This window comes from Juglans regia, chromosome 9 (assembly GCF_001411555.2).
Source record: "Juglans regia cultivar Chandler chromosome 9, Walnut 2.0, whole genome shotgun sequence".
In the NCBI taxonomy this organism is placed as follows: Eukaryota; Viridiplantae; Streptophyta; class Magnoliopsida; order Fagales; family Juglandaceae; genus Juglans; species Juglans regia.
Window position 1 is genome coordinate 4,597,988 of NC_049909.1, and position 13,876 is coordinate 4,611,863.

General features: G+C 36.8%; 1 protein-coding gene across 1 annotated transcript; it reads right to left on the bottom strand.

Annotated features, from left to right (window-relative positions):
- Nucleotides 1–4,458: 4,458 nt before the first annotated feature.
- On the bottom strand, nt 4,459–10,274 carry LOC109004756 (protein COBRA-like). The gene is made up of 6 exons (XM_018983431.2): nt 10,033–10,274; nt 8,606–8,685; nt 7,098–7,554; nt 5,710–5,869; nt 5,242–5,519; nt 4,459–5,128 (listed from the first exon to the last, which is right to left on the bottom strand). Exons 1-6 carry the CDS (start codon nt 10,130–10,132, stop codon nt 4,836–4,838), a joined length of 1,368 nt encoding a protein of 455 aa, XP_018838976.1. The 5' UTR covers nt 10,133–10,274; the 3' UTR covers nt 4,459–4,835.
- Between the last annotated feature and the right edge of the window lie 3,602 nt (nt 10,275–13,876).

The window sequence follows — 13,876 nt, forward strand, 5'->3', positions numbered from 1 at the left end:
ATAGTTTGAAGTGTCAGAATGAGATATGGTCTACGCCATTAGACTCAGTTGATTATTTAGAATTTTATGGAGCAATAATTCCAATTTCAATTTTTGAATGACACGCTTGTTCGAAAACGCATTTTGTTTATTTCGAGACACTTCAAAGTGAATTTCAATAAACGAATTACATAGTTAGTTTAGTATGTATATTTAGAATCTTACAGTGTAAAATTTATTCTTTACTTTCCTAGAATGAATAGTAACCTCAATAGTAGGACCTAGTGCAGTGTTTACCTTTCCTTCAGCTCCACGAATGACCTGTCCCCATTTGCATTAGGTAGGACCCTCACAACAATTTTTCCAAACTTCCAAATAAAATACAAAAAATATTTTAACTTTTTCAAATCCCAAAATAAAAATGATATTAAAAAATTTAAATTCTAATAATATTTAACTTTATAATATTTTTATTAAGTTTTTTTCTCACTTCTTTCCCAAACCCCATAAAAAAGCATAACTCAAACTATTTCACTACTATTCAGGAACTAGTTTACTACTATTCACATATTTCTCATGTCATCTCATTCCCAAAGCATTCTCTTGTGGTCAATGTTCGAACTATAACTGTGGGGCATCTTAGTAGAGCCCAGGCCCAAAGAGTTGTAGGAATCCCCGACCTCACTACTTGGCTTCCTCCGAGGCAGATCATGACGCACTTTCGTCCACTTTGTTTGGCCACCAGAGGAGCTTAAGGCATGCTTCCACCCCCGGGGAGAGGGAATATCACCCAGGAAGTTTCTACCGATAGCATACGAGCGATCGGGCGTAAACAAGAAGTCGCAAATGTTCTTGTCGGAAAGAGCCTGATCGGTTTGCAACTCGTCAGGATGGGCCCTCACCCAAGCTATCACCGTCTCCAAACGGGCTTCCTCCCTCCGATTCAGGGTAAGTTCCAGACTCTCCGAGGAAGGGAGGCACGCCTGAATGGGATACTCCTTATGGGCGGCCTCCCCCTCGGGATACTCTCAGTCCAAGCCCGACATAAAGTAAAACTTCCAGGACCATTCCTTTATGCTTGAGTGATGCTGCTCAATTGAAGCAATCTTCCAGTCAGGTGCTCGGGCTTGGAAATTGGAGATGTTCCCCGGCTGGCGATTGACGCGGTACACCGACAAGAACTCTCGAGTCGTCAAGTCGGGGTACTCCTCAGTGGTTCCTCTAAGTGCCATCCGGAAGATGACACAACTAGATATCAGGAGCCGCCACGTGTTGGGATGAAGCTGCGCCGGGGCCAGCCTAAGGTAATTGAGAATCTCATGAACCGAATGGCAGAACAGAAGGCAAAGACCATTGGCAAGGGCCACCTAAGACGTCTTGTCTTTAGGATTCACTGTGTGCTTGCCCTGAGAGGCTGGAATCTTGTATTTAGCATGAAACGCCCTGAGGTCATCGCTAGAGACAAAGGAGACCCAACGTTCCTCCCCCCCCCACCCCAAAAAAAAAAAAAAAAAAACGAAGCAACAATGCCAGCTTTGGGTGCCATGGTAGTGGTGAGAAGCGATGAGAAAGTAAGAGGAGGGGGAAGGTTGTTGTGGGGAAGAAGGGGACGGTGGCAGAAAGGAACGAAAGGCCTGAGAAGGAGAGCAAGGCACGATGGCTGGAGAAGAAACTGAGCGGAATGATTGAGACACGAAGAATGGTGGAAGGAAGAAATGGAGGAAGAAGAAGGAGATGCGTGCTTTATATAGCAGTGGAAGGTTGGAGGGTGCGCGGGAAACGAAGCGGTCCTGACAGCGATGACGTTAGCAGACACCATGCAGACCCAGCAGCCGAAGCGATGACACGCATGGTAGCCATCGTGTTAGGCGAGTGGGCGGCACAGACAAATGAGGTCCCAGGATGTGAAGAAAGACAGCCGGCACATCCAATCAATCGTTCGGAGACAGAACGACCGCATGAAACGAGGAGAGGCATTCATTGAACAGGTGAGTGGCCTCGGGAACCCGAATCAGTAGAAGCCGAACAAATGACCTCAAGAAACTCAATTGGCAAGCAACCCACTAAAGACAAAAGATGGAGCTTGAAGCAACAGATGCCAAACGGGCGGCACCATTATTGGGAGTGTTTTGAATTCCCACCACATATCTACGATAGGAATTCACGGGGTACTGTAAGGGGGCATCTCAGTAGAGCCCAGGCCCAAAGAGTTACAGGATTCCCACGCCCTCGAATGAGACTAGGGGTGTAAACTCAAACCGGAAAACCGGACCGGACAGGACCGGACCGGACCGGACCGGTTTTACCGGTTTTGAACCGGTCCGGTCCGGAACCGGTTTTTAAAACGTAAAAACCAGCCGGTTCCGGTCCAGTTCTAGTTCCAGGATTTTTTGGACCGGACCGGACCGGTTGATTAAAAAAAATAAAAAATAATATTTTTATATATAAGTTTTATACAAAATATTTTATATATATTAAATATTAATATATATAAGTTTTATATATAATGTATAATTATAAATTTTATGTGAAATTTTATATATAACATATATATTCATATATGAAATAATTTCTTATTATAATTTATAAATTATTACATAAAATGTTAATACTAAATCACTAAAAGTTTATAACTAATACTAATATATAACTTATAACTATACCAATAGTCTAATATTAATATTATTATATAGTCTAATATATTAATAAAAGTATAAAACAGTTTTTTTTAAATCAATTTTTTTTTTTTTTTTTATAAACAAATCTTTTTATGACAAATTGTGAAATTTACATTTTAAAAAAATCGGAAAACCGGACCGGACCGGACCGGAAACCGGTAAAACCGGAAGTACCAGTTTAGGAGGGTAACCGGTACGTAATCGGTTTTGAAAAATACAAAACCGGTACATACCGGTTCGGTCCTAGATTTTATCCGAAACCGGACCGGACCGGACCGGTTACACCCCTAAATGAGACCTTGACGTGGGCTCGAAGCCCAGACCGGGAGACCCTGCACTGAGTCGATAACCGTAAACCTATCTAGAAAACTTTGGCATTGAGTTCGAATATGCCAAGAGTCCCATCTTGGGACTCGGTGACCTACTGGGCCCTGCCATGAGGTACCATGCAAACTACCCTACTGTATGTAGATGGTAGGACGTGCTCGATCGTGGGCATGTCGCAGTCAATGCGCATCTCAGAAGATCCGGCACGCAATGCCGCACTGCCAGAGTAAGCAGGATGGCTCGGCCACGACTTGACACCTTGGCTTGGCAGGATCGTGGTAGCGGGTCTAACCGAGCAAGACTCGACACGCCATGACCTCTGGCGGAAGTCTGAGCTACAGACTGACACACTATCACATCAAGGGGAGTGGTGGCTAGTTAGGTACGACCCAGCACCCCACGACCTCCCTCGGCAGAAGAGTCTGAATCAGGTATAAATAACAGTCATCCCTCTCACGGGAAGGCTCTTTGAACTTTTTACCATTCTCTTTAGTCACTTGAGTTTTTCCTATCAAACTTGAATTTTTCACTAACTTTGGCATCAGAGATTCAGAGTGATCCCGGAAGTCACTGGAGCCTCTTCTCCCTCCTTGTTGCAGGTGGCGTAAGATTGGCAACTGTGGCACCACTCAGGCTGCGAAACACGACCTCAACAATGAGCATTAACTTCCAGACATTTATGGTCTGTCATCTTAAATTCAACCTGGCCTACTCTGAGCTACATATTCTATTAACATCTAGACTATACGTTTAGATTTATATCCTAACTAAATTCTATCCTAACTCAGGAGTTTAGTAGTACCAAATCCCAAACGTGTTTTGTGCATTTAATTATTTTTCAAATATTCTCTTGAGTTTTATGTTTGGGGTATAACAATCATACACCATTGCCTCAGCGAACACATCATCTTTGGCCTAAAGCATGCACAGGGATGTGGAAACTCAATTTTAAGGACTGTTGGCGTGTGAAGATTGCATCCACTAATTTTGAACTCCCGGCTGAACTACTTGTTCAGTGGACACTCGCGGCGCAGCATCCCGATCTCAACAATGTTACCCAAGTCTTTAGCTTTGACAGCATGGCTCTAGGATTTTATTGGAGTTCGAGAAATTAAAACTGAAATTGATGTGGGCAGGTGCTGTCAATGGAAGCTGGGCCCAAGGAAATGTTCATACTAAAGTGTTGTTCCAGAAAGACAATTTTTTTTTTTTTTTTTAAGGGGATTTCGATTCATTTTGAAGGCTGAATCAGAAAGACAAGAACTAGTTCAAGCACAAATGGCCATTTCCTAGGAAGTTTACATATATGGGGGATGAATGCATGCAAATCCAAAAGCAATTTCAACAGTGAAGACGAGGGTGGATAGATGCAGTACTGAAATTTCAAAAGCCGGACAAAGCAAAGATGGTTATGAAGCACATAAATCATAACTTGAAGTACTTGAAGAGCATGAAAAAAGATTGTTTAGAATAATGAATCTATCAATAAGTAAACTGAATCTGTAATGTAGCATTAAATCCAATAATGTATTTGGAACTCTAACAACATTGATATACAACCACGGTACAACTCAAGATGATAAAAATCATACACCAACTATTATATTATAAGTTAAATTTCTTATTACATTGCTGAGAACATATTCTTGAGGAATTCAACAGCTAAATCTAAATAAAAATTGCAGCAAAGCCTAACCGCCAACACATGAAACAGATAACACAGCAGAATTTTGCAGTGAGATGCCATAACCTGAACCCCGCTTATATTGCTTGAACTTGAAGCAACGGTATGAAAAACTCAAGAATGTCGTAGAACATGTAGCCTTTGTAACTTAGCCCGGGCATTACTCACTATGCAAAAGGCAATAAGAATACCAAAGAAGCCATGATGGTAAAGGCTGGAAAAACTAGGGAGATAACTGGCCGGGAACCAGCATTTGGCAACCATGGGTATGCATCTGGAGGTGGCATGACACAGTTATCACCATTGAAATAAATCCTACGTGGGAAAGCCCATCCCTTTTCAAAAGAAAAAGTTGATTTGTCCTTGCGGAAAAGGAGTTCCGACTGCACATTCCCGAATGGGCCGGCTTGACTAAGAAAATCATTATAAAACTTGACTCCCCACAACATAGCAGTATCATCTGCAAGAGCAAGAGCAAAAGCCATATTCTCAATGATATATGAGAAATAAGATTATAGAATAATGCAGGAGAAACTTTGTACAACTAAATTTGGGTGGCAGGGTATAACTTACTTAAGCCTTCATAAGGAGTCAAGGACTTGTAATAAAAGCTGAAAATCTGGGTTAGATTATCAAAGTTGGGGTGTTGCACAACAAGATTCCATTGTGTATAGTTCATTCTGTAGTTGAAATTCGTGATAGTGACCTTCACCCTCCAGTACTCCTTGTAATTGAGTTTAACATGCCAATGGACTCGGATGGGACACATATGGCTGGTGCACTGAACCAGAGGGGTATTACTAGACTTTCCTTGGCCTGTTACTGCTGAAGCTAAATATGGAGATTCTGGACTGTAAGCATCACCAGAAAGAACAAATATACATATATCAATAAGACATATATCAATAAGCTGATTTGTCTCCAATTGTTTTTTGCAACTTGTTTTTTATTTTTTTTCAGAAAAAGAGGAAAAACAAGAGAAAAGTTTCCAAGAGATAGCAATTAGAAAGATGCAATAAAAAGAAGAAATGAGAGACTCACTTTACACAGCTCCCAGGGTCTGTTATATTGTTTTGACAGCCACAGGTGCAAGTTGGGCAATTTACAATTGTGTCATTATAAAAGGAGGAAAGAGAAACACAACAGGTGGGTGTCTTTTGAGCAAGGAATTGTGAATACGTGCAAGTAACATTCCAGGTCACTGCCACAAGAGATGCAGAGCAAGGTAAGATAAACATCGAGTAATATTTTTCTTTCATATCCGGAATTTCTTAATCCACAAAAGAGAAACAATAGATATAATGGTAACTAATTGTAGATCTGGGCCTTGCTCAGGAATAGATGAATTATTAAAACCAAAGTGCTCTATATAACTAAGTTAGTATACCTTGAACTATTATAGTTCATTTTATAAGTAAAATATACCTTGAGCAATTATACAATAAATATAACCGTTAAAAGAGCGTCAATGTTAGAACTTTGACGCTCTTTTGTAGCTCTTACACTTTTCAATTTCAAAATTAAATATAATCCAAAATTATTTTGTAGCTCTTTTATCTTCTCGTCTCTTACACCCATCATTTCTATGTTAGTGGCAAAAACTCTAACAAACTTTTCCTGAATGAAGAGCACCAAGAGTTCATTATATATTGTGCCAAGTAACTATGATCATCAACAATCATAATTGATAGGCTCTTTTAACTTCTTTTAAAACTCAATATCATTTATTAACCAATCAGAAACAAAATTACAAAGACAAAAATTCAGAAAACAAAAGAGACGGAGCTAGCAAAATGGGCATGTTTGGACACTACGAGAATTCATTAAACTTCTCATAATTTCATTCCCAAATATTACTCAAACACAACATTTTTCAATTTCAAATTTTCAAATTTTTCATCTAATCATTACCTAATTATTATTCAAACACAAAAATCAATACAATTTTTACAAACTTTAAAACAAAACTAATATTAAAAATTTATATTCAAACAAGTTTTTAACTTTATAATATTTTTATTTAACTTTTTCTCTATTTTTCCAAAACCCAATAAAACATCTTCACTTAAACCATTTCACTACCATTCACAAAATTCTGAGATAATAAAAGGGTCCAAACATGCCTTAAAAGACTACTTAAGTTTTTAAAAAATTATTAAATTAGATATATTATTTTCATTTAAATTTTCTCATGCAATATTATTTATCTTTAATTTAAAAATAATACCAAAGTAAATAAGTGACTTATTTTTGCTGCGTAAAGTACACAGGAATGTCAGTTGCATGTTACCAGATATCACACATTTACATATTTCACTTAAGATGGTGTATGATGCTACTGGCTTGCTTATTACAACCCAGCATGAGAAGCATGCAGTTATGCACCTTTAAATTACTGTAGAAGCCTTTAGCAGGTAACTTTAACTTACTCAAAGCTTGGGTGACTCTTCGTTTATCTGCAGTCACAAATTTACTTGGTCTCACAATCTTTGCTGGCCCGCAAGTATATCCAGGCCCAGGAGCTTTCAGGGTGAAGTTCTTAGGTACTCTGACAGTTTTGTTAGTTGTTCCAGCTGCACCCACACTGACCTGGAATGAACTTGCCGCATTGGCTGGGTCCTGGACCCATGAGTTCATCACTCCCCCTTTGCAGCAATTAGCAATCTGCAGGTTGTATGGAGTTCCTGGCAATAAATCCACCACGGTTGGATCCTTCTTACAGCAATGTGGAATGTTCCCCTTAAATTTTGAACAATCCCCTTGTTCCGTTGTTTGTGCCCCCATCATGCTCCAAATTACTTCTTTTTTCGCCCATGTCCACCCCAATGTCCATCCTGGTGCTTGAATGTGGCGATATTGCTGGAAGTTATACATAGTAACAACAGCCTGCCAAATCAAAAGAGAATGATATTGTCATAAATTGCCTCAACATGTAGTAAATCTTATATTGGAGAGTAGAGAAAAGGCATGATCATACACAAATAAATAGAGTAATGAATTGTAGCTGTAACTTTATATATATTGGTGTTAGCAATTCAGTAACTTCTGTCCAAATGGGAACATATTAAGCCCAAGAGGGGGTATTTGGCTTGTAATGGTTCTCACATAAGATTAATGATATTCATATAACTCTTTTACAACCAACCAATGTGATACTGCAACTTCATAAAAAATACAACTTTTTTTATTTGAGTTTCAAATTTTACATAGCACCCTCTATTTAAACTAGAGTTGTGAAAAAAGTTGTAAGAAAGTTTATATGTGCATCATTATTCCTCACATAAAGGGGAGTATTGCAGTACTTTTGAGTGTGGGAGCGCCATTGGGTGCATTGGTTCCTCTCATGAAGAGAATACTGAGGTAGTTCTTTTGAGTGTGAAACACCACTAGGTGTCTTCAGTTTACACGATGTCCTATGGCTTGTAGGAGTTATGCTTGTGTTTGTAATCTATATCATTGATGGTTTATTTTGTTTAGTATTCCCGTAAATGTCAAATGGAGTTTGTTGTACCATGTTAAGCCCCATTTGGATTGAGAAACACTCTCAACTCATCTCATTTCATAATTACAACTTTCCCAAATTCTCACATAAAATATAATAAACAATTCAACTTTTTCAAATCCCAAAATAATAATAATATTAAAAAATAATATTCTAATAAAATTTTATTCAATTCAGCTAAAACCAACTTATTTCATCTCATCTCACTATCCAAACAAACCCTAAATGTTACTGTCTTATTAATTTATTGCTTATGTGGTGTGCTTTCACTAGGCCAAATCGTACCTGTTACAACAAATATATTTAAACTCTAGGAATGAAAATAAAGTTTCCTTAAATTTGGGAAAGTAGTTGGAGAAGTATGATCTCTTCAAGTACTAGCGTGAATATAGGAACCAAAAAGAGCACAACTATGATACACTTCATACTACTTACAACATAGCCATCTGGTGTCCAGCTCATTATATCCCATTTGATTGTGATATTTCCAGTTGGATCGAGTGCATCATAGGCTTCTGCAGAAACATCGAGGGAAAAAAGGGTTAAAACTTGAATTGCTCGAACTTTCCACAAATCTTCTGTCATATTTTATATTAAATCAGATGTGTCAATGTCCTTTCCTTGAATTATACTAAAATAAATTCATAACTAAAAACAGGTGGGGCGTTGCACTTCTCTGTTTTTGCCATTTATGAGATACCACCATAACATTAAAGACAACTGACTTTTGTACCTTGCCTCTTCTCCAGATGTTAACGACAGATGCATTTCCTAGCCCAATTAATTGATCAAACACATGAGAACTTTTGTTCTTCCTAAGGTGAAATTCAAACACATGAGAACTTTTGTTCTTCTTAGGGTGAAATAGATTCCAACTTCGTGAAACGGGAAACTTAGCATTGTTAAGGTCCCTCTACCGCCCCACCAGAACCCCCCACCCCAACCACGAAAAATAAAAGATATGGAAATAGAAGAAGAAACTAACTACCACACCTCATATTGTAAACCTAGGACTTCAAGCTTTGTAATTGCTTGAAAAATTTACTTCTGATTACATGATAACATTACAAATTTGCTCAATTATCAACTTCGCTTTCTCAGCCTCTATACTAACTCTAGTAACCAAATTAACAAAGTTTTCTAAAAGCGGAAAGAATTGAGCTTCAAACCCCTTTATCTCCAGCAAATGTTTGGAGAGATTGTCAAATTATAATAACATAACTAAAGGATTAAAAACACAAATATAAAAGAACGAAAAAAAGGCTGAGAGAAGGAAAAAAATATAAAACACTACTTGAGAAAACCCCAAAAAACTTAAAAGAAGAAAAAACTGGAAAACGAGAAGGAGAAGGAGAAGAAAAAGAAACTACTCTTTTCGGGGCAAAAAACTGCTCGCTATGCCTCAGATAGCAAACGTCATTCGACAAAACCAGTTGTAATCACCAAAAATGGCGGTCTGATTTATATTATCCATATATTTTATAGTCATTGATAGACCAAATAAATGCTGAATCAATGGAAAAGAGTCAGACAGAGAATTTTCAAAGTCTTCATCACTGCCTATATCAGATAATAACCATGTCTCACTCCAATCAACATATTACAAACCCAAATATAAGAGCATTTTAAACACCCATTTGTTAAATTGATATAAATCCGTAATTACAGAAGCAAATCTCCAATCCCACCACAAGTTTCCTACACCAGTCGATCAATTATATATCAAACGGCCAAATTCTTGCAAAATGGAACAGATCTCCAACGAGCTAACCAATACCCAGCAACACAAGACAACAATTAACACTTCCAAAACACTTAAGTAGTAAAGATGTACATGAAAGCCTGCATGGTGAGGCACTGACCTGTAGAACTAAAACTGGAGCAGGAAAGCAACAAAACAAGCAGAAGAGCAAAGCTGCTAGGCTTAACGGGTCCAAAGGCTGAAGAAGAAAGAGATCCCATTTCTTGATACAGATTTTGTTATTGGATGTGCTGTTTAAGGCTTTAAGCACTGTCTGAGCTCAAGATCTGCAGAGAGGCTCCGTGAGAGAGAGAGAGAGAGAGAGAGAGGGGGGGGGGGCTGGAAATGGAGGTTGGCCTTCTCTGTTTCACATGGCGAGGGGCTTTTCTGAGCTTTTAAAGTGTACTTGTTAAAGTCACTCAAATCACTGTTTAGCTGAGACATCCGGTTAATGTGACACAGCTCTTGTTGTCGGTCGCTTACGGGTAATGCCACGTTACTAATATACCCTTCATTCATTTATGTAAAAATAATGACGAAGCTATTAGCCTATGAATACTAGATAAAAAGAAATTATATAAAATAAAAAGAAATTATATAAAATAAAATTTTAAATCAACATAATTTTATAAAATTTATTAGATCTATTTTATAATTTAATATATTATATTAAATAAATTTAAACTCTATAAATATGTAATAATTATATATGCCGATGGTTAGGGACATTTTTGGAATGAAAGATAGTATAATTTGACTCATTCCTAGACATCATGTTATAATTTGAAAGACAGACTGTATATTCAAAAGAAAAATTTTATTCTTTATTTTTATACTATATACTACATATTATATATAATTTTTTATTTCTTTTATTTCTTTTCTTAGTAGGTAAATAGTGTCAAAAGGATGAATATAAAAATTTAATTAATTTAATAAAATTAAAATTAAAAATAAAAAATGTAACATATACATATGTATAAAATGCTGAGAGCAAATTTCTATTCAAAAACCAATGGAAAATCGTAGAAAATGACCATATCAAAAGAGACAGGACAAGCCGTGGGCCACAAGCATCTCAGTGCTGTCGGTGGAGAGAGAGGATTCAATAACTTGTTTGTGCACCTGTATTGAGAGTGATATTCTTTGGTTTCTTGACTGCATCATTGCATGATGTTTAAATATTTTATATGTGTGGGGTCCGATGTGCATTGATGCGTGTACCGATAACCGATTATATATTTTATTTATTTTTTAAATATTAAAAAAAATACAACATACGCTATCGGTCTATTATAGGTTTAGTTTATTTTCATAAATTTTTTTTATCTCATTTTATCTTATTTTATTTAATTATTATAATTATTTTAAATTTTCATATAAAATAAAATAAAAAATTTAATTTTTTTAAAATTTATTTAATATATTATAATTATATTTTATTTAATTTTTAATTTTAATTTCTATTTATCTGTTAAACAAACGAGTGGTTACCATTTGTTTCTTTTATATATACTACTCTTTCAAGTTGCTATCATATTATATTATTTACGTACGACCAATTATTTGGGCCTTCTTTCGCACCAAATTTTCGTAATAATTATTTTTGTTGTGTTGCTTTATTGAATTTATTGTATAAATTATTTAAGCACCAGTTGGGATATCCAAGTATTCTATTGCATACGCTGGTTATCAGTTATATCTGCCTGGCGTGCCTGCGTTCATGGACTCTGAATTTACCACGCAAGGTGTATTGTATTTTGTAACACACCTGATAATAGATGTTTGGATAACTAGAAAATATACAAAAAAATTACTCACTTTGAGGAGAGCACCTCCATTGAAAAAAAGAAGAAAATGATAAGAGAAGAAAAAGTAATATTTTCATTAACTTTCTGATTACCAAACCCTAGAACCCTTGGCTCATACATAAAGGAGAGGGCCCCCCACATGGGCCAGGCTAGAACACTAAAAAAAACATACAAGAAAATAAAACTAAGGCCCAAGGCCTACTAACTCTATTGTAGTCTAAATAACAGATAGCATCAAAGTAAATGAACATAAATTGGCCCAAGGCCCATGGCCCATGTTATTTTATTCATGGACTGTGACATATTTTCACGAGCGTGATTTGGCTAAAAGCTGATTTTATTTGCTGATCCTGAGGCATAAGGAGAGTTATTCTCAGATATTTTTTTTATAAATATTATTTAAATATAAATAATTTTAATTTTTAATATTTATTTTTTTAATCTATTTATTATAATATTTTTGTCACGAGTGCTTGGGACAACGCCTTGAAGTGGTGGAGAGAGTTGTTGAGTGTGAAGGTGCTGGGTTGATGTTAAGGGAAGGAAGTAACGGAATAAATGTCATGAAAGGGGTTAGTGAAACGTTAAGTTTTGTAGTTAAAGGGAGTGAGCATTTTGTGTATTGCTTCATGCGTTTTGGGGTGAAGGGGTTTAATGAAACAATTCATTTTGTAATAATTTGTGTTCAGTCAGTGCGTTTTGGTTGTTTTAGTTACCGTTTTGCATTAAACGGTGTGTTTTGATATTCTGGGATTCATCTCTACGTGTTATAAGCAGATGTGGTGATCCTTGAGGATTTTATCTGTGAAGTCAGTTTCTTGGAGGTTGAGAATTCCTTGAAAATTCTCTACAAGATTTATAATGAAATCTTGGTCATTTTATATCTTCTTGTGTTGATAGTTTTTTTTTTTGTGAATTCTTGTTAGTTTGGGCTCTGTGTTCTGGTTTGAGTTGTAGGGAAGCATCAAGATCCTTACAAGTGGTATTAGCAGTGGTCGATCCTACAATGGCACAAGGTAGGAGAGGTGCTTTGAAGGGTCAGCAAGATGGGTCACAAAAAGCAAGAAGTAGTTCAGAGGCAACTGGAGAATCACCAGCAAGCAATTACTGGTATATTAGAAATGTTAGATCAACTTACTGATATGTTACGTTCTTTAGCTGAATCTTCACATGTTAATACTAATGAACCTAGGCCTGGAATGGGTCATGAGGATAGAAGTGTTGTTTAGAGGGGTTTTCGTTTGGAATTTCCACGTTTTGGTGGTAGTGATCTTGCTGGGTGGATTTTTAAAACCACTCAGTACTTTCACTATAATCAAACACCTTTTCATCCAAAACTATTGGTGACTTCTTATCACATGGAACGAGAGGCATTGGTGTGGTACCAGATGTCTTAGATTCTGATCAATTCAATTCTTGGGAATCTTTACTTATGGCCTTACAAGTCAGGTTTGGGCCATCAGCATATGATGACCCAATGGAGGCATTAACAAGTTTAAAACAGACTACCTCTGTTACCTTCTATAAAGCACAGTTTGAAGCTTTGTCAAATACATTTAAGGCTTATCTAAGAAGCATACACTTAGTTGTTTCTTGAGTGATTTAAAAGATGATATCAGATTTCCAGTTAAGATTTTCAATCCAGTTAATCTTGGGGCTGCTTTTTGGTTGGCAAAAATCCAAGAGGAGTATGTGTTGTCCTTGAGGAGATCTTGGAAACAGAATGTGAATGTTGGTGACAAATGGCCTGTTGATAATGCAGTTGATGTAGCTAGTAGGATGTAGAGAAACACTACCCCAGTTAGAAAGATCACTTCATTTTAAATGGATGAGAAGAGGAAGAAAATGTTGTGTTATCACTGTGATGAGAAGTAGAACTCGAGTCATGTGTGCAAAAATCCTAAAGTGTATCTATTACAGATGGATAGTGGTACAGAAGAGGAGGTGAATTAGAATGTGATGGGAGAATTGGTACCATAAGCTAAAGTAGTTGAGGAAAAGGAGTCTGAAGAGTTCGAGGTCTCAATTCATGCTATTTCTAGATGTTCTAATAGTAATGCCATGAAATTGTTGGGTAAGATTGGTTCATTCTTTGTGGAAATTCTGGTAGATTTAAGAAGTACTCATAACTTCCTAGATCCATTGGTGATAGAG

Bases quoted from the DNA above. Each gene is read 5' to 3' on its own strand.
- LOC109004756 (XM_018983431.2), bottom strand. From the start codon at position 10,132: ATGGGATCTCTTTCTTCTTCAGCCTTTGGACCCGTTAAGCCTAGCAGC. The intron at 5,520-5,709 runs GTGAGTCTCTCA...TGATGCTTACAG, and splicing joins GACCCTGGGAGCTGTGTAAA to TCCAGAATCTCCATATTTAG. The intron at 5,129-5,241 runs GTAAGTTATACC...TTGCTCTTGCAG, and splicing joins GACTCCTTATGAAGGCTTAA to ATGATACTGCTATGTTGTGG.